General features: G+C 36.9%; 1 protein-coding gene and 1 long non-coding RNA gene across 5 annotated transcripts; one reads left to right on the top strand and one right to left on the bottom strand.

Moving 5' to 3' along the window:
• The first annotated feature begins 320 nt into the window (after positions 1–320).
• Positions 321–18,097, top strand: LOC101739842 (zinc finger MYM-type protein 3). 4 transcript variants are annotated; one of them, XM_062669354.1, is made up of 21 exons: positions 1,295–1,582; positions 2,146–2,472; positions 2,579–2,826; positions 3,798–3,963; positions 4,440–4,595; positions 5,776–5,904; positions 6,566–7,831; positions 7,928–8,204; positions 8,729–8,837; positions 8,916–9,030; positions 9,131–9,760; positions 10,104–10,274; positions 11,326–11,389; positions 11,453–11,561; positions 11,958–12,168; positions 12,948–13,073; positions 13,771–13,892; positions 15,268–15,406; positions 15,756–15,855; positions 16,544–16,719; positions 17,321–18,097. In XM_062669354.1, exons 2-20 carry the CDS (start codon positions 2,181–2,183, stop codon positions 16,716–16,718), a joined length of 4,605 nt encoding a protein of 1,534 aa, XP_062525338.1. In that variant the 5' UTR covers positions 1,295–1,582; positions 2,146–2,180; the 3' UTR covers position 16,719; positions 17,321–18,097. The 4 variants fall into 4 exon arrangements, with proteins under 4 accessions (XP_037867852.1, XP_037867853.1, XP_062525338.1 ...); XM_038011924.2 differs by having other exon boundaries at positions 321–1,898; positions 11,326–11,561; XM_038011925.2 differs by having other exon boundaries at positions 1,246–1,582; positions 11,326–11,561.
• Positions 17,641–19,441, bottom strand: LOC134199139 (uncharacterized). Its single transcript, XR_009973491.1, has 2 exons — positions 18,871–19,441; positions 17,641–18,703 (listed from the first exon to the last, which is right to left on the bottom strand). It is a non-coding gene; the product is annotated as an uncharacterized LOC134199139 (long non-coding RNA).
• Between the last annotated feature and the right edge of the window lie 315 nt (positions 19,442–19,756).

Here is a 19,756-nt window from a genome sequence, read left to right as displayed (position 1 = left end):
GAAGGGCACGGCAGCCGTTGCACTGTTAAAAGTGAGACCTTACAACTTCATGGCGCATGGTGGGTGGCGGAATTTACGTTATGGATGTCTATGGGCTCCAATAACCACTTAGCATCAGGTGGGCCGCGAGATCGTCTACCCTCCTAAGCAATAAAAAAATAATTAAAGTCTTCAATTTAAATTTGTATTCTCAAAATAAATTAATAGTTTTTTATATCTAGTTTTTGTTTTAAATCATGGTTTCCAAAACCTTAAGATTAGTAGTATATTAATCATCTCATATGCAAATAAAGTGCTCATAAAATAAAGTGCCATTTTTTTTCTGAAATTATATTTCGATTGTCTTACATGACATTACAAATACTCATTTAATCCAAATTATACTGTCATTAAGTTAAATTTAATAAACATTATACTACTATTGCGCTGGCGCTATGACCCCGAAGTGGATCTTGGCCTCCGACAATAAACTTTGCTATTCATCTCAGCGCTGCGCAGTACCTTGCCAGTCCGACAATTGGACCTCAGGTAATTTTCCTTCCACAGCGTCAGACCAGCGGTACTTGAAAAAATATGACCATTCGCAAACATAATATATCCCATGCTCGTTAACGGTGCTAACTATTCAGTCATTTTTTACTGCTTTATATAGCATCTTGAGACTGCACTGTATTGTTGATAGTTATGGGCACCGGTAACCACTTAACACCAGGTGGGCAGTGGGTTCACCTGGCTATACAATAAATGATACAATATGCAATATATATACGATATACAACTTTGCAGAAAAACTTTGTAAGGTCTAAAAATTCTTCTATAATATGAAAATAGCTTTTGACTATTAATTTAGTTTCTTAATTTAGAAGAAGGATATCAATTTTGGACTGTATTTCGATTTATCAACCAGTGAACTTTTTGGCGGGAACAAGAAGGGTTTTACTTGTATCGCTTTATTTTCTCAATCCAGTGTGTATTTCAGCTAAGCGCTAATTAATTTTGTAACTATGACGATGCGCATATATGGGAAAATGATACTAAATCGCTGGACGTAGCTTCTCGGGTTCTTTCAGAAATTTAAAGAACTGTTTAATTTCCAATATGTTAAATTTGAATGATATTAAATCACCTACAAAACTACATACAGGTACTACTACATATAGGCACTTCATTATATTTTCGTAGTTGCAAACTGTTTCAAGTCGATTCACAAAAGATCTATGGATTTTACCATTGCCAACCAACTTCACTAACATCAATTGGCATAGATAACCATGGGTGCCAACCAATTCAAATGAAACAGTACCACTCCAAAATTGAATGATTGAAAATCTGACAATTCGCTCTAAACGAATAATTTATAGAAACACTTTGAAAAGTTGTATATTTACTAATAAAAAATATACAATAAATTAATAACGCAAAAATAGAATTATAGCATATTTATCCATGTAATACTAATATAAAAGTTTCTAACCTGACCATTCATGTATGTCCGCAACTATTTAACCGAGCAGGAATTGGATATAATCCAAAATGGTTGCCATTTGTTGTGCTTTCAAGTGATTTTTGACTTAGTGTGTTAGTAAGTGATGTTACAAATATGTGTTATTAAGTTGTATACGAATAGCTCAATTACTTACTCTCAAAATAATAAATTACGTATTGGTGTAAAAGTTTTCAAGTTTTTATTGGTGTAATTGCTGCATACAAAGAAATATTACAGACAGACATCCTTGTGTTAAAAAATATGAAATATTCTTATTGAAGTTAGAGTCGTCGATGTTTAGTGAAAGGACATGTTTCTTTATGTCATGAATCCTTCGAAGACTAGTGGATTCTGATCACTGCAACAAATTATAAACTTTGACACGAAATAAGCGCGGGATTCGTGTAGCTTGGTTTGTTTGGCGTCATAAACAATTAAATTTACTTTTTCTAAGAGCAATATTATTTCTGATCCCTTCGGATGGTCACAATGACGTATTCAACCTAAATATTACATAGAATTGCTTATTGAATTTATGATTTAACATCGGATACCTACCCATATAACTACATAACCTAAAAACCAATAAAGCCGGCTGTTTTGTCGCAATTTCTATCAAGCTATCAAAGAAGTTCTCAAGTATGACGTCTACGTTTCAGATAAATGCTGTATAACAATATAATTTTTCGAAAACATGGATGATAATAATAGTGCACAAAAAAAATCAGATGAAGACATCACGACGGGCCATGGGGATGAAACGGAAGAGGCCAAGTTTGCTAACCAAAGCCCTAATAGCCTTGAACAATCTAGTGAAAAAACCGAAAGTGAAGTTAGTGCAGTGAAAGACATTGAGTTACAAAATCATGTTGACCACAGAGAAAGTACTGAGGAGAATGTTATTAAAAATGTTAGGAGTGATACAGAAATGACTAAAGATGAAGTTGGACTTTCAGAGGTTGATAGCCAAGATGAGTATAAAAGTGGTATGTATTGTGTTAATCAGTAATAAGTAATAATTTATTTACATGGCAAACGAATGCCCATTAATTTGTTAATATTATTGTAATTATCCATCAAATAAATTCATAGAGAAAGGAGACACAGGAGATGATACACTCAAAGAGGAATCTTTGAGTCAGGATTCATTAAGTCTGGAATCTAAAAACCACCATAACCAAAAGCCTGAGTTCCACAAGGACGATGACACTGAACCAGATAACAAGGACAAAGAAAGTGATAAGGATGATGATAAAAATAAGGAAGATGAAATTTCACCAGAGTTTGAGAAAGCTCCTAATGTTTCTATGGATGAACCACAGGAAGAAGACCACACACAGGTAAATTGCTTTAAATATTTATGGACCTTAAAAATTTTGTTTTGTTTATTCTGAATTTTAGTTTGCTTTTATTTATCTTTTGCACTTGGGTAGAGCAACCAGGACTTGACCTTGACTTAATAAAATTAATTTAAACAATCTGCATAATAATTAATAAATATTAAACCTATACAGTATTGTATAGAAAGCAGTGTGGCTCAATTCCAAAAAAAAAGCACACATGGTTTGTGTGTTTACATCTGCTGCTTTCATTATACTCAAACAAAACATGAACTTAAACAGTCAGTGTTATTGGTTTCTCGTTTCTAGTAACAGGTAATTAACTATCAGATGGGCTGTGATGCTATATATCTGTTTATGATAATAATACAATAAATATATACTACATAAAGTTTGGTGCTAAGCTGTCCGGTGCATTCGTGTTGAGCGATGCACCGGTGTTCGAATCTCAGGCGGGTACCAATTTTTGTAATGAAATACGTACTCAACAAATGTTCACGATTGACTTCCACGGTGAAGGAATAACATCGCATAATAAAAATGAAACCCGCAAAATTATAATTTCCATAATTACTGGTGGTAGGACCTCTTGTGAGAGCGCGCGGGTGGGTACCACCACCTTGCCTATTTCTGCCGTGAAGCAGTAATGCATTTCGGTTTGAAGGGTGGGGCAGCCGTTGTAACTATACCTGAGACCTTAGAACTTATATCTCAAGGTGGGTGGCGCATTTACGTTGTGGATGTCTATGGGCTCCAGTAACCACTTAACACCAGGTGGGCTGTGAGCTCGTCCACCCATCTAAGCAAAAAAAAAAATTTAAAAAATCATAAGTAACAATTTTGTATTACAAGACCTTTCAATATAAAATAAACTAATAATAGAGAAATAACAGGTAAATTAGAAATTAGGAAAATCTCTGTTCATAAGAGGTTTGAATTGACAATGACACAAATGGTTATCTCTTTTGCAGGCATTGGATCCATTTGATGCTCTTCTCAAAGATACATCTTCATTACCTGAGAAATCAAAGACTGCCAGTTTAGATGCATCTATTAACATTGATGATGAGGATGATGATATCAATGCTGATGACATTGATGGGGACTTAGGAAAGGAAGCTGAAGATGATCATGCAGGTAAAAAAGCATATTTTGTTTCCCTTGAAAATAAATGTTCATTCCAAATGTTATTAGAAGATTGTGATGAATTTTCAACATAAACTTTAAATATAGACCGTAGTTTGTGTTTGACCTCTGTAAGAAAATATTTAAATATGAAAGGAATCTGAAAATCTGAGGTTCATTTTATTGTATTCTTGATTGAATGAACTCATGGTCCATATGACTTGAGGGATGAGGTTAAAGTCTCAATTATATTGCTTCTATAATGTTTCACTCTTCAAACCAAAACACATTACTGCTTTGCAACAGAAGTAAACAGCATTTGTGCTACAAAATTTGAAATATGCAATTTTGTAATATTTGCAGGATTCCTTTATATTACATTATGTTATACCTTCATTGCGAAAAACATTTGTATAAAATATGTACTTTCATTTCCTTAGAAAAACGATTTTTTTTGTTAAATAATCTTATTGAATAAAATCATTTAGGGCAATCAATTGATGACAGCAGTGTGTCAGGAATAGCTGAAGAGCCTGGTGCTGATGAAGAGGTCTGCTTATTACCAGACACCGAGCGGGAAATCTCAGAAGCAGACAAAGCTGAAGCCGAAAAAGTATTGGCAGAAAAGAGGAAACAGGCTGAAGGTAAATCAATTGTTAAAAAACAATAAAAATCTGAGAACAGAATATCCTGGGCTGGCTGAATGCCGAAGATTCCTGCACTCAAGGGGCGCGCTTATTAGTCCGCGGGAATAGTTAACTACCAAACGAACATCCTGCAGTCTCGTCCGATGCAGGACCCAGAAAGGCAAAACGGAGTTACCCCAGTCAACAATACAACTAGACGTGTGAGTCAAGGAGGCCTGGTCAGTCTAGCGAAGCTAGGACGGTCGCCAGCGACAAGTCCGCTTCGATCTGTGCGACGAGGACACGGCGCTGCCCCCATCATGGCGGGGCAGGCCTGTGCTCCGCTTTCATTGACATAATAGTGTTATACCATGATCGGCTCCGTCCCGGAGACTGTGACAGGCTTTGACCGAAATAATAGTGGCCAATTAACACATACCTCAGCTGAGAATCCTGCCTATTTCAGCATTTTTAATTCTATTTAAAAAAAAATTATTAGCCATTCGTACAAAGCAGTGTGATTTCTACTTTGTGGCTGAATGTGGTATGAAAAATAATTTGCTGTTATGGGTCGTCCTATCTTCTACATCCATCAAAAAATATTAAAATAGGACTTAAGTTATCACATTACACTAAAATCAGTTTATTTTTAAAACGCATGTACCAGCTGTTACCATTTGACTCCATACAGAAGAGGGTCGTTCGGATTGTCGATAATCCCATTCTCACAGATCTTTGGAACCTTTGGGTCTGCAGAGGAACTTCGTTTCACTCTGCATTTTGTACTGTATGTTCCATGGGGAGTGTTCTGAGGAATTGTTCAAGATGATACCGACATCTCGTTTTTACCATCGCACAGCCCACCACCGGAGTAGAGTTCATCCATACTACCTGGAGCCACTGCGGTCATCCACAGTGCGTTTCCAGAGATCTTTTTTGCCACGTACCATCCGGCTATGGAATGAGCTCCCCTCCACATTGTTTCCAGAGTTGCTATGACATGTCCTTCTTCAAATGAGGCTTGTAGAGAGTATTTAAAGGTAGGCAGCAGCTTGGCTCGGTCCTTGGCATTGTTGAAGTGGGCGATGGTGACCACTCACTATCAGGTGGGCCGTATGCTCGTCTGCCTATAAGGGCAATAAGAAGAAACTGTGTTATATTAAAATGAATTATTTTAAAATTAAATAAAATATTTTAGCTGAAGCTGCATCACTAGCAGTACCCAAACAGGAGCATGAACCTAATGCTGAAGCGAATTCTGATGAAACACCTGCTGATAATGCGGATCAAATTGAAGCAGCTGAAGATCCTGCACAGGAGAATGGAGGTATATTGAAAATTATATAATGATAGCGACCCGCCCTCGCTTCGCTTCGGAAACATTAAAACACACATGAAACAAATGTTCATCAGGGACAATCTCGGCTTCTAATGGAAAAAGAATTTTTCAAATCGGTCCAGTAGTTTCGGAGCCTATTCGAAACAAACAAACAAACAAATCTTTCCTCTTTATAATATTATAGTATAGATTGAAAGAAAAGTATTTCTTTTCAACTTTTTTTAATTTGGCTGCTTTAAGCAATTTTTACTATAGAAAATTGTATATATTATAGTAAAAATTCCGGTCACCGTTCTCGTCGAACCCGTCGCTTGCGACGAAGGGCTCGACGAGTAAGTTAACTCTCAGACACAGCCCACTGAGTTTCTCGCCGGATCTTCTCAGTGGGTCGCGTTTCCGATCCGGTGGTAGATTCTGCGAAGCACGACTCTTGCTAAGGTTCGTGTTAGCATCATAGCTTAGGTAGGAAAAAAAAAAGTAGTAAAAACATATATTGCAAAATGAATTAATGATTTAGTGAACATTGGTTCAGTGATCAATTGATTGAATTAAGAACCTCTAAACCAGGTGGGATGTGAGCTCGTCCACCCATCCAATCAATAAAACAAAAAAAAACAAGTGTTTATTAACAGTATATTACTTTTTATAGATAAAGACAATGAACATGATGAAAGTATAGATACAGAGGAATCCACAGTTACTAATATTATTCAGGAGAGTGCTCCCACTGAAGGGAAATGTGTTCAATGCACTACAGTAAAGCCATGCTACTTCCGATTTACAAAAAAAGGAGATACTATGTTGCTGTGCAGTGAAATGTGTGAATCAAGATATGAAACTCAAAATCCAGGACAATATAAGATAACCCAAAAAAAATATTTAATTGAAGAAATCGTTCCTAACTATTTATCATGTTCAGAGTGTGAGGAAATGAAAGTTTGTTATTTCTATTACAATTACGACGGCGAAGACACGAATTATTGTTCTCTAAGTTGTTTATACAGTATGATGGCCGATGAGAGAGAAAAGTATACATATAAACGAAGAAAAATAGTCGCACAAGAGGTTGAACCAGTTGAAGGTCAATGCTGTGTTTGTAATCAGATGAAAAACTGTAAATTCACGATAACTAAGTATGGGGAAAAACTTTTAATTTGCGAAGCAAATTGTATTCACACTCTGAATTCAGAAGAACAAGGCAGGTATATTCTTAAAATGCTTAGGCCTGTTAGAAAGCAACCAACAAGAAAAAAAGCAAACCCACCTCTGTTAAAATTGAAGGTTATCAGCAATGCCACAGACAAGTACTTAGATGAAGCATATAAAATTCAAGCAAAAACACCTGCCATGGTTCAAGCCGCTAGGGAAGAAAGGGATAGAACATTTTTACGTAAATGTACCTATTGTTATATGTTACTTGATGTAAATGAGAAAATGTTGGTTTGGGAGACAATGGACTTTTGTGGTGAAGTGTGTTTAGGACGATATCAGAATAAAATTGGATCTAGATGTGCAAACTGTAAGAATCCAGTGCTGCATACAAGCTTGGGAAAATATTGTGTCAGATTTGGTTATGACATCCGACAGTTTTGTAATTCGGCATGTTTAGAAGAGTTTAAGAAAGGATTGAAGATATGTTGTTATTGTCAAAGAGATATCTCCTCTGGTCACCAAGGTTTTTTGGCTCCTGTTGGTGATAAAGGCCAATTCAAAGACTTCTGTTCTCAAAACTGCATGGGAAAGTTTGATCAGATGAGTAAGAATCCAATACCGCAGGCGGTGTGGGCGAAGTGCGCGGTGTGTTCTTTAGAGAAGGCCACAACGATTGAGGTTGAAGTTTCCGAAGAAGTAACACAGAGATTATGTTCAGATCCATGTTTTGCTGCATTTAAATTTGTAAATAATATATTTCCAGGTGTGTGTATAATCCTCTTATAAATATATTAAATAATCAAAGTTTTCAATGTTGCTACCAATGTGGTTTTCTATTTAAAAATATTCCTATTTACAGATCAGTGTCGATGGTGTAAAAAGTACTTTGAAAGAAAATTGACAAAATGTTTTTCGATATATGACGACACAGAGGCGATATGTTTTTGTTCAAAGTCCTGTCTAAACGTGTATATAAGTAACACTCGACACATAGTTCCCTGCAGTTGGTGTAAAGTGAAAAAATACAACTTTGATATGATAAAGCGGATACCGGCAAGCGGACAAGCAGTGTTGATGTGTTCTCTTAATTGTTTGAATCTCTACCAAGTTTCCATAAATGCTGTATCATCGAGAAGGTGAGCTCTTACTGTATCCAGATTTTTAAAAGATACCATGAGAAAATTAACTGTTAATGAGAATTACTTATTATCCTTTACTCCTGTAATTCTTCATGGGCTTGATAAAAAGGTGCTAAGAAATTCATCGAAGTCTACGTAAAAGCACCTGTCGGCGAATAGAAGTGTATCTGGTGGTAGGATTGGTAGTGTTGCAGTTAATACTCATATATTTGTATTGATATCAGCTTCAAATTCTTCTGTGGGCACTAATTTCTAAAACCAAATATGTACCTTACTCGTGTCCACGAACGTCGGAGATCTTGTTATGAATATCTATGAAAGTAGGATGATTGTAAAATTGCGTTATTAGTGAAGGTAACCACATCACCTGCCTACTCACTACAGCAATCCTGTGTTTCGACTTAAGACAATACAATTTATCTCTAAAGGTTAGCAATATTTATAACAATGCGGGCTCTATACACTTCTGCCTATTGATTCTGATAAACAAAAGAAACTCAATCCTTTAATTTAATTTTCAGGACCAAATGTGACCTGTGTAAAAGAACGTCATTAGCTCAATACCATTTGACAATGTCTGATGCGACAGTTCGAAACTTTTGCACGTATCAATGCGTCATGTCATTTCAGGTAAGATTTAAAAGTATATGTTAAAACAAGGATGCTGCTTGTTTCCGATTACGTCATTAACTCTCGGTTGTCATGTAGGGTCAGTACTCAAAGCACACACCTCCACTACTCCCCGGCGAGTCAATTGATCAACAGAAAGCGGTCCCGACAGGCGCACCGAGGCGAAATTACAATGCTTCTGGAAAAAATAATAGTAAGATAATAAGAGATTTATTAACAAAACACTGCAATCACAAGATATCAGAATTTTTACATTATAAGCGAAATAAAAAACCCAACAAAACTTATTACAGCACAACGAACAGCCAGTGAAGGTTTACCAGTAATCTCAAACGTGCAATCTCTGGCCAGTCCGAGTCCCTCTGTGGCCATCACCCGCGGCAAGTCCAAGCGGCTCGCCCAGCCCCCGCCCGCAGCCGCGCCCCCCGCCGCGCCCCCCACCCCGCCGCCGCCTCCTGCGCCACCCACACCGCCGCCCCCGCCCCCGCCCAAGGTCTACAACCACGTCATCGTCAAAACGCTACCTCCTCGAGAGGTGGCCAACAAAGGGACCATGTCGAAGCCGATGATGGTTTCCAAAGGTGTCTCATGTCGACCCCATCCCTGTACGAAAGAGTGCCAGACAGATTCGAGCTTGGAACGAAAAGTTTTGATCCCTGTCCCGGTTCCGATATATGTGCCGGTGCCGTGCGTCATGTGGTCTCTGCCCTTCCCTGTCCCCGTACCCATTCCCATTCCGGTACCCACTCCGGTCTTCATTCCGACGACGAGGAATTCCGCTAAAGGAATAATGAAGGAAATAAACAAGATACACGACAAGATGCCCACAGATCCATTTGAAGCGGAGTTGTTGATGATGGCTGAAATGGTAGCCGGGGATAAGAAGAAAGATCAAAGTGATTCAGATACTGATGACGATAATGGTACGCAAAAAAATAGTTTAATTTTAAATGCATAGGGATGAATTTGAAATGCTTAGAGGTATATTATCATTTATGTTTTGAGACATTAATGAACTATTAAAAAACATGATTACCATTTAATTTTCTAGTATTTATTTTGTTCATTATTTTGGTCTCACTTTTATAATTTTACTACAATTTTTATCAACAATGCTACTTTATATTACTTTACTAGAAATAACACAAAAATGTCAATAGACAGTTGATGATATGCTTTTTGAATTTGAAGCTGATTTCAATTACAATGTTTTGGTCAAAGTAATAAAAAAAAGGTTTTTAAAAAGAAATAAATTATTTTGATCAGCGGAAGAAGGATTCAGCCCCGTAGCAGGCATGGACGGTAATAACGCTTTCGGAGAGGACATGCTGCAGATGGCTTTAAAAATGGCCACGGAATACGAAGATCAACCGGTAGACTTAGAATCTGCAATGACAGCTAACACGATCACTCCGAGCTCACATCCCGGAATGCCTGGTGAGTGCTACACTATGAAATTAAACACTTCACAAGTATGGGATAATGGCAGTTGTATATTAAACAAAGAACGCGAATGCGTCACCCTCGTTTGCGCCAAGTAATTTATTAAATGACTTTGTAGGAAAGAGACAAAACGATACTTGCTCATTTGAGAATTGTTATCGTCCGAGTTTAATAAATATCTGTGGCATTTTCAAGCATGTGTTTGAGTGTACACTTGCATATGGCCTGTTTACATTTTTATTAATGTGAGTGGTGTCATGTATTGCATAGCAGTTTAAAACAGCTTATGAAGTGAAAGCATGTCTAAAGCTGATTCATTCGATGTATGCTGTAAATCATGTAATAAAAGTGTGTAGAATAGAAAATAAAGGCACTATATATCATAAACTAATCTGTAATAACATGAACGAACTGTGTACATATTATTATATTAAACGCCTACACTAATCACTACTAATAATCATTTGGATTAAATTGTTCCAACCTACCACTCATCACAGTGGACCATCACTTGAGAAAAATAAGGGCAAGGAAGGAAAGAAAAAAGTAAATGAAAGTAAAAAAAAGAGATCCATTGGGTGTCTTTCATAGTAGTTATTCTAGAATCTTAGTTTATTGAAGTCTGAATAAGGTTATCAGTATACCACATTAACTATAATTAATAATTCTAATATAAGAATTACGAAGTACAATAAACATAGACATATCACTAGCCGCGTTAAGAGATAAGGTCGCAATGGAGGAGCCTCACCCTGGGGGAACCACCTACTTGATCACGGTATCCCCTACGCCAGGTCTAAGCCTTTGCTTCCTGGCTGAGCCTTTGCTCCTGGCTGAGCCTTTGCTCCTGGCTGAGCCTTTGCTCCTGGCTGAGCCTTTGCTTCGTGGTTGAGCTTGACCTTTGCTCGCCCACCTGTCCTAAACTGGAAAGGCTGGTTAAACTTCCGGGCCACCAGTAATCTTTCAATCATAGAAAAAAAAAAGATAAGGTCGAAGTGTGAATCGTAAGGAATAATTTTACTAGCGATAATAATTGTGGTTACAGGTCTAGAGGGTGACGGCATGCACCACCACCACCTGATGGTGATGGAGCAGCAGCGCGCGGTGGCGGCGCTGCGCGCGGCGGGGGGCGCGGCCCGCAAGCGAGTGCCCGCGCCCGCCGCGCCCCCCGCCGCGCGCCCGCAGCGCTCCGGCAAGAGGCGCCGCGCCGACCCGCCGCCCCCGCAGCCCGACCCGCCCAGGGAACCCGCAGAGAAACCTGACGCCAACATGTGCCTCAAGGTCCGCCTGGTGCATTCTTAGATATCTCGATTACAGATCTTCGACAGATTTGTGCTTTTTTTTTGAAGGTTTGAAGGGTGGGGCAGCCGTTGTAACTATACTTGAGATCTTAGAACTTATATCTCAAGGTGGGTGGCGCATTTACGTCATAGATGTCTATGGGCTCCAGTAACCACTTAACACCAGGTGGGCTGTGAGCTCGTCCACCCATCTAAACAAAAAAAAAACAACTAAAGTATTGATTTGACTTTTTGTTAATAAAACCTAAAACACAAAAAAAATACTAAAGTATTTAGGCAATTTTTCAACAATTGTAAAATGATTGAACTATAAATTAATAATAGATTTTGACGAATTATAAAATTGTATTCGTAAATAAATCGAATAAAATTTCAGTACACGTTCGGCGTGAATGCGTGGAAACAATGGGTGATGACGAAAAATGCCGAAATCGAGAAAAGTTCGATACGACGGAAACCTTTTAAATCGGAGATACTGCAGCTGACTGCAGATGAACTCAACTACTCCTTATGTCTGTTCGTGAAAGAAGTCAGGAAACCGAACGGCAGCGAGTACGCTCCCGACACTATTTATTATTTGGTTTTAGGTGAGAATCTTTTCAACCTGCTCTGCTAATGGATTTCCAAATCATCGTTCTTTGGTTAGAATTTGGTAAAAAAAAGATGTGTGGTGTCGTGGGACACCGGATAGGAACGAGGTTCCTTATTATAAAAATATTAATTTTAAGTTCTATTTGAGGTATAAAGAAAATAAAACTGGAGGTTTCGCAACGACCCACGGTCAATCGGTAACGTGCGAACTTATTGTGGTACACTTCATTCACGGTTGTTTGCATAAGAGTTAGTGTATTGCGCAAACGAACACTCTGAGATGGTGGTCAATGAACGTTAAAAAAATATGTTATTTTTGGTACGTTATTACAAAGTTAAGTCGTACACTGTGTGCCTTACTAATTTGTAGGTTATTACAAAGTTAATTCGTACACTGTGTGCATTACTAATAAAAATCTTACGTTACGGATGTTTTTTCCCGGTTAGGGTACCCCTCCGCATCGTCCCATAAGGAACTTCATTCCAAAACTATAAAATCTACATAAATGGGTAATGACAAAACACACTTGACTACTAGTTTCTCATGTATTTGTCAAATTAAATTCTTATTCTTGTAAGAGACTTGTAACAGATGCAGTTTGAAAAATGCAAAGCTTGATGATATGTGTGATTGTACTGATTAAGCCACGACAGAGATAAATTGTTATATGTTAGATACGTAATAAATTGAGATAAAAAAAAATGACCAGTATGAATCATTCAAATGAGTATTTAATATATTGTAATTGTTAATTGGTTTTATTCTCTTTTACAGGTATACAGCAATATTTGTTTGAAAATGGTAGAATAGACAATATATTTACGGATCCGTACTACGAAAAATTTACGGATTGCTTAGACGAAGTCGCTAGGAAATTTTCAGTATTGTACAACGATTCACGTAAGTACATCTATTACTTCAATGTAAACATAGACACGCCAATATAATAACAAATTTGCACGTTGCTTCACGTATTTCGTCTGTCCATTGTGTTTGTTAAGTACGAAGATATATTTGATTTGGTATTTGAAAAGTTTAAAAAGTTTACAATGAAACTTTAAAATGTATAATAAATAAAATATATAAATACCAGAACAAATATATACGATAATTTTTTTAAATGAGACTACTGTTTTAATGTAACTTTATAATATATGAGAACAATGTAAAGAAAATTTTAGGTAATTTTTTTACACCTTGGGTTACATTATTGGAGTTTTAGTAAGGATTCCTATTTTTTTTTTTAAAACATTATAGCCTATGTCACTCGCGAATAGTGTAGCTTCCAAACAGTGAAAGAGTTTTTCAAATCGGTTCAGCAGTTTAGGAGCCTGTTCAATACAAACAAACAAACAAATCTTTCCTCTTTATAATATTAGTATAGATACGGAGTATGTTTGTTTGGTCTTTTTTAAAGTAGCAACGGATAATGATTCTTTGCATGATCTTAGAAAGATATTTTGTTCCACAGCATTACTTACTTTTTGCCCCAAATAATATTGTTGATTTAAGTATCAAAATTTTTACACTACTGAAGCCACAATCACACCTAGTATTTCAAGAAAAATATTGATAATATCTATGCTTTTTATTGCAGAATACATAGTCACACGTGTAGAAGAAGAACACCTATGGGAAAGTAAACAGTTGGGAGCACATTCGCCACATGTACTGCTATCCACATTGATGTTTTTTAATACGAAACATTTTAATTTAGTGGTGAGATTTAAATGATTTTTATTGTTTAGTTTTCATATAAACATGTCACTAAACTTTGTTATACGCAAGCAATGATCTGTGCCCGGCATGAGCCAAGATAGATCTTCGATCTGATTCGTGAAGTAATCTTGTATCATTTTTAAACTGGAAACTAGTGTAATTTTGTATAGATTACAAAATCTCTAATAAATATCTAAATACTAAATAGGTTATATCAATGTCACCATAAATGCTATGTTTCAACATTGTTCCATTGCCTGTAAAAGGCTACCAAATGTTTTAGTAATAAAACTTAATTTAACAAGGTACATTTATATCAACTATTAAATACAACCTTTAGAAATGTTTCTAAACATTGTTCTTACAAATGTTTATTGGAATCCGATCACTAGCGTTTTCAAAAGTCTCGCCACGTTGTCGCAGATGGCCTGTGTAAATAAGCGATCACCTCCGCACACCAAACACACACCAAAGCTTAAAATGTTCATGATTATCAACTTATTTCAAGTTGAAGACTTCTTTGACTCTAGTCTTTCCGGATACCGTAACATTGAAATTAATAAAGTTAAAATAAAAAAGTGTGTGTGTCCGCTCCGACGCACGACTGGAGTTTACTGGATATAAAAAATTAAACGAAACAATACGAGAAATAGTTCTATATTACGACAACACGATACACTACAGATTATTAACAAATTAACGAGACACAAAACAAACGACTAACAAATATATGAAAATACAATAATGAGAGAAACGCGCGATCAGTACGAGGCTTTGTGGCGGACTGCCGGCGCAGCAGCCCGGCGTCACCTGCGATAACGCGGCCGCGCGTTGGCTCCTGATTGGCGCGCGCACGCATCACGCAATCAGGAGCCAATCAGGCGCATAACGCATTTCGTGTGACATGCTAGTACGATTTTGATTGGCGCGCGCACGCATCACGCAATCAGGAGCCAATCAGGCGCATAACGCATTTCGTGTGACATGCTAGTACGATTTTGATTGGCGCGCGCACGCATCACGCAATCAGGAGCCAATCAGGCGCATAACGCATTTCGTGTGACATGCTAGTACGATTTTGATTGGCGCGCGCACGCATCACGCAATCAGGAGCCAATCAGGCGCATAACGCATTTCGTGTGACATGCTAGTACGATTTTGGTCCCCATAATTTTCATACCCCGGGCCTATATATGTAAATCGATTCTAAAGGAGTAAACTCCAATAAACTCCAAAAATTGGTCTAGATATTTCGAGAATTGGAAACCATGAACCATGTTACTTTTTTTTCTTAGTCAGCTGCTAGCTAGTGTAACTGGTTGGTACAAAGTGAATGTTCATGATGATTAATATACATTGTTTTGATGACTTACAGACCGTAGAGGAGCACATGCAGCTGTCGTTCTCTCATATAATGAAACATTGGAAAAGAAATCCTAACCAACCTGGCCAAGCAAAGATACCGGGCTCAAGAAACGTCTTATTGCGTTTCTATCCTCCACAATCAGCATTAGGTAAGTTGCAACTTTGTTTCTCGGAAATGATATGATAAGAGAAACTAAACCAGTAGGCGTATTGTTTATTTGCAGGACTATATGCTAAGGCTGTCACAATTTCGAGAATTAGTGTTAGATATATTGACAAATTGCAATCATCGTCATACGATCTTGTCTAAATTATATCTGTTAGTTATGTTGCGATCCATGCTGTTGTTATGGTCATACTGGTAATAACTGACCTGATATCATTCTTATAAACGAGTATTTATTTATAACTATTCTCAGAAAATTAACAACGTTTTCCATTAATTATTTTTTCAACTTTGTAAACGATTAACAGAAACCCTGTATTTTAACTTTACAGAAGCAAATTCAAGAAAAAAGAAAGTATATGAGCAACAAGAAAATGAAGAAAATCCACTTAGATGTCCTGTAAAACTATACGAATTTTACATTTCGAAATGGTACGTTTGGCTTGAACACATTGATTGTGACGTAGCATCGCGTATTAACAGTGATCACGTCTCTTACTCAGTTTTTACTTTAAATTTAGACATAAATATGTATATTTAATGCCTCCTATGTCAGACTTATAGTCCAACCGATGGTATAATGTCGCTATCGTGGTTCATGCACATCTGTAATGTGTGAATCGCTGGAGACGTCACAGCGTCCAAGGTAGTGGTAAGGTTGAATAATATGTGGTAATCATGAGGCATTAAAATTCACTGTCAGTGAGCATTGTGATTCTAATTATAATCTCAGACAGTTCCTCATAGCATGTTTTAGCTGTGAATTAAAGCTTGTATTTGAGGAGTTACTATTGACAGGCCGCAGTAAGTTACAAAGTGATTGTGTTTAATATCATGGGGTTGCTTCCTGTTCTGCCGGTGTAATGAAATATAAAATTATATATTCAACTATAAGTAGGCTTTTTACATCTGTGATGAATGCCAGTAAAACTTACGAAACAAGAAAGCACAGTCTCGTCCAAACACCATGAATGTTCATATAGATTTTGTCACTGACTGGAAATCCAGATTGAAACCTGTGGATGTCAAAGAATATTTCAGAATTTGTAAATAATCGAAGACGGTAAAAAAATTTAAAGAATTCATTTGCTACAGACATTTTGAAATGAAATAATTTCAGCCCAGAGTCGGTGCGCACGCGGAATGACGTATTCTACCTGCAACCTGAGAGGTCCTGCGTTCCTGACTCGCCAGTTTGGTATTCCACGCAGCCGCTCGGAAAGAACGCCCTCGCTAAAATGCTGCATAGAGTGAAGATGGTCAAAGAAATCAATATCGCTCTTCTAACTAGCTAAGGTATAATTTTTTCTTAAATTTTTATAAGTTTAAAACTATACTTGATCTGGTATTCTGTTTTGATGACCCAAATACCCCACTCATATTAGCGATATATAGTGAAATATTAAGAGTGTAACTAAAAACGTTTCTGTCTATCTAAGCAAACATAAATCTTAATCTTATTAACATTCAACATTCTCTTAATATTCTCTTGCCCCTTTTAATTCTCATTTTGAACAATTTTAGTAACAGATGCTGAAACTGCAGAGTTAAATTATTTTTTTAAAGGAAGAATAACAGTTGACTTGAAGGCCTTTCTAGTTTTACCAGGACAGGTGGGCGAGCAAAGGCTTAGGCTAGGAGGGGATTGAATTTATTTTTTATTTTTTATTGCTTAGATGGGTGGACGAGCTCACAGCCCATCTGGTGTTAATTGGTTACTGGAGCCCATAGACATCCACAACGTAAATGTGCCACCCACCTTGAGATACAAGTTCTAAGGTAATGCCAATGATGTAATTGGCATTGGAGGCCCTATCCATTAATCAGGACGGCTAAACCCGAGGCCTCAGTCGAGTGCAAAAAAGTGACGTAACTTTAATATAATATTTTGTTGCAGACCATATCCGACAATACAATTCTTGGCGTACCATAGTGCTCCGATACGATCTCGGCGACATCTCTGCATTTGGTTCAGTGGTCGTATCTCTCTCTGGAACCCTGTGTTGTGACAAAATCGGGACTTTGTACATTTTTACATTTTTTATATCAATCCAACAATGACTAGCAAAAAATACGGTATTAAGTTATGTTTTTATAATGTTGGAATGTTTTAGATGTAAGATATACTGCGCGGGACTGTTTTAATATGTACAGTTTGAATAGAATAAAATAATATCACATTTAGTTTTGTTTAAGTAATTTTAGTTTCGTGTAAGATTATTGTTTGTCTTCACATTAGGATTCTGTTAGTTGTCTGTCAATTTAGGTTCCTTTAAAACTGTATATACGCATAGCGGTTTCATGAATCATGTGATTTAAAAGGGAGTGTTTTTTTTTACAATGTTTTTCTTTATCCTTCAGTGCCAGACGAATGAATTGTACTAAAATTAATATTACGAAATTGTAATGTCGGTATATACTAATATATATGAATAGTTTATAAGCTAAAAATTCCATATTTTTGTGTTTAGGAAATTACTTTTATTTTATTTTAGCGTTCATTCTATTACGGGAATAATTAATTATCTTAAAGTTCTCGCAAATAGGAATCTTATTAAACTAATATTATAGTTTAGAGAAAGAGTCAGATTCGTATTATATTTTTAAGTAAAAATGCGTCAGCTATTATTTAGGTTAACTGCTGTGTAAAAAGAGTATTGATTCTATATATAAAGCTTTGTTTTATTTGTCCTTTTAGCTTAGCCCACTGAGTTTCTCGCTGGATCTTCTCAGTGGGCCGCGTTTCCGATCCGGTGGTAGATTCTGCAAAGCACGGCTCTTGCTAGGGTTCGTTTTAGCAACGTCGTCAGGATTGAGCCCCGTGAGCTCACGCTGAAATAGCCTCTCAAGGCTCTCAGCTTAGGTAAAAAAAAAAGTCCTTTTAGTTTACAGAAAAATAATGTTCAAGTGCTGTTTCAAAGTGCGTAGCTTAATTGACTATGAAGTAGTTTTCCTAAGTGCTATTATTCTAAGTCGCTCTCTTCATTGCTGAAGGTCTAATTTGAAATGTGGACCACTCGATTCACAATGCTTCCCCATGTCTCTCAGTCCTCTGCGGTCTTTATAGCCTCGGTTATTGGCAGGCCGGTGAGCGTCTTTACCAGATCAGACCAGCGGGTAGGTGAGCGTCCGCGTGATCTTCTCTCGTCAACTTGACCAAGTGCTAGTGCTACTAATTGCCTCCTAATGAGGACCGTCTTGTACAGAGAACAAAATGAAAAAGTGCCCACCTACCTGTAAACAGCACGTTATTGTTTGAAGATTCACCGAAGTAGTGTTGCTATAGAAAATGGAAATTGTATGAATATAGCAGTTTTAAACTGAAGTTTGCTGGGTTGAAATATTTAATTTTCTTCGTCACTTGTGTAGTTAAAAAATAAACAGGATTTAAAATCTCTGCTAATTAATACTATTTAAGTAGGCAGTGTTTCTTTTTTAATTTATTACCCTATTCTAATAATTTGTGACGCTATTTTTAAAATCTCTCAAATTGCTTCTTTGGCGTCACCTTATTTGGCTCTTTTTCAGCGCTCCAATTTAATACACTGAGCTGGTCTTCGTTAATTGGTAGGGTTGGAAGGTAGTCTACCGGCTACATTCTGAATTTTGTTTTACGTTAATTTGTTCATCTAAGGCAAAGGGAATATAGTCCTCATACCCAAACCAAGTGATAAAGTTAAACGCGAGCCTTCAATGTTAGGCGCTAAAGTCATATATAATAGGGAGTCGTAAATGATAAGACTTCGGTAAACTCGTAAATAAGCGATCTCACTACGATCAAATCAACGGGTAGGTGCTGTTTTTTTTTCTAAAGAAAGGCTTTCCTAACTTGTGTTCACGAGTAATTTCTACGATGACAATAACTGTAATAAAAGTGGGAGAAAATTACAATTTGTAAAATTTCAGTATTGGGTAGGGCGCCTTGCACGGGCAAGCGTCATACTGTATATTTATCGCAAATTAGTCATGCGTTTTGGATTAAAAAAAGTACGACCTGCAACATGCTACTAACGACAACTGTTTTTGTTAAGAGTGCCCCATTAAGAGTTGGTAATCTTTCATGTAAGATTTTCCAATTTTTTTTAATTAAGTGTAGATTTCTGATTCTTATCTCGGGATAAATGAGCAAGATAACATCGGCCCTTTTGAAGCTCAGCGGTTACAGCAATCCATAGACATTATGACTGGCGAGAGTTTAGGCGAAAGCCAGCGCGCGGTAAAATATTATCATCAATTTCTTTACATATTTATTATTACGTTATTTGTATTGTGATAATTCGCAAATATTTATTATAAGACAAGATTACACTGAACGCAAATTCAATAAGAATAT

This window comes from Bombyx mori, chromosome 7, assembly GCF_030269925.1.
Source record: "Bombyx mori chromosome 7, ASM3026992v2".
NCBI lineage: Eukaryota > Metazoa > Arthropoda > Insecta > Lepidoptera > Bombycidae > Bombyx > Bombyx mori.
The sequence above is the reverse complement of the archived record's forward strand: the minus strand, read 5'-3'. Positions and strand labels throughout refer to the sequence as shown.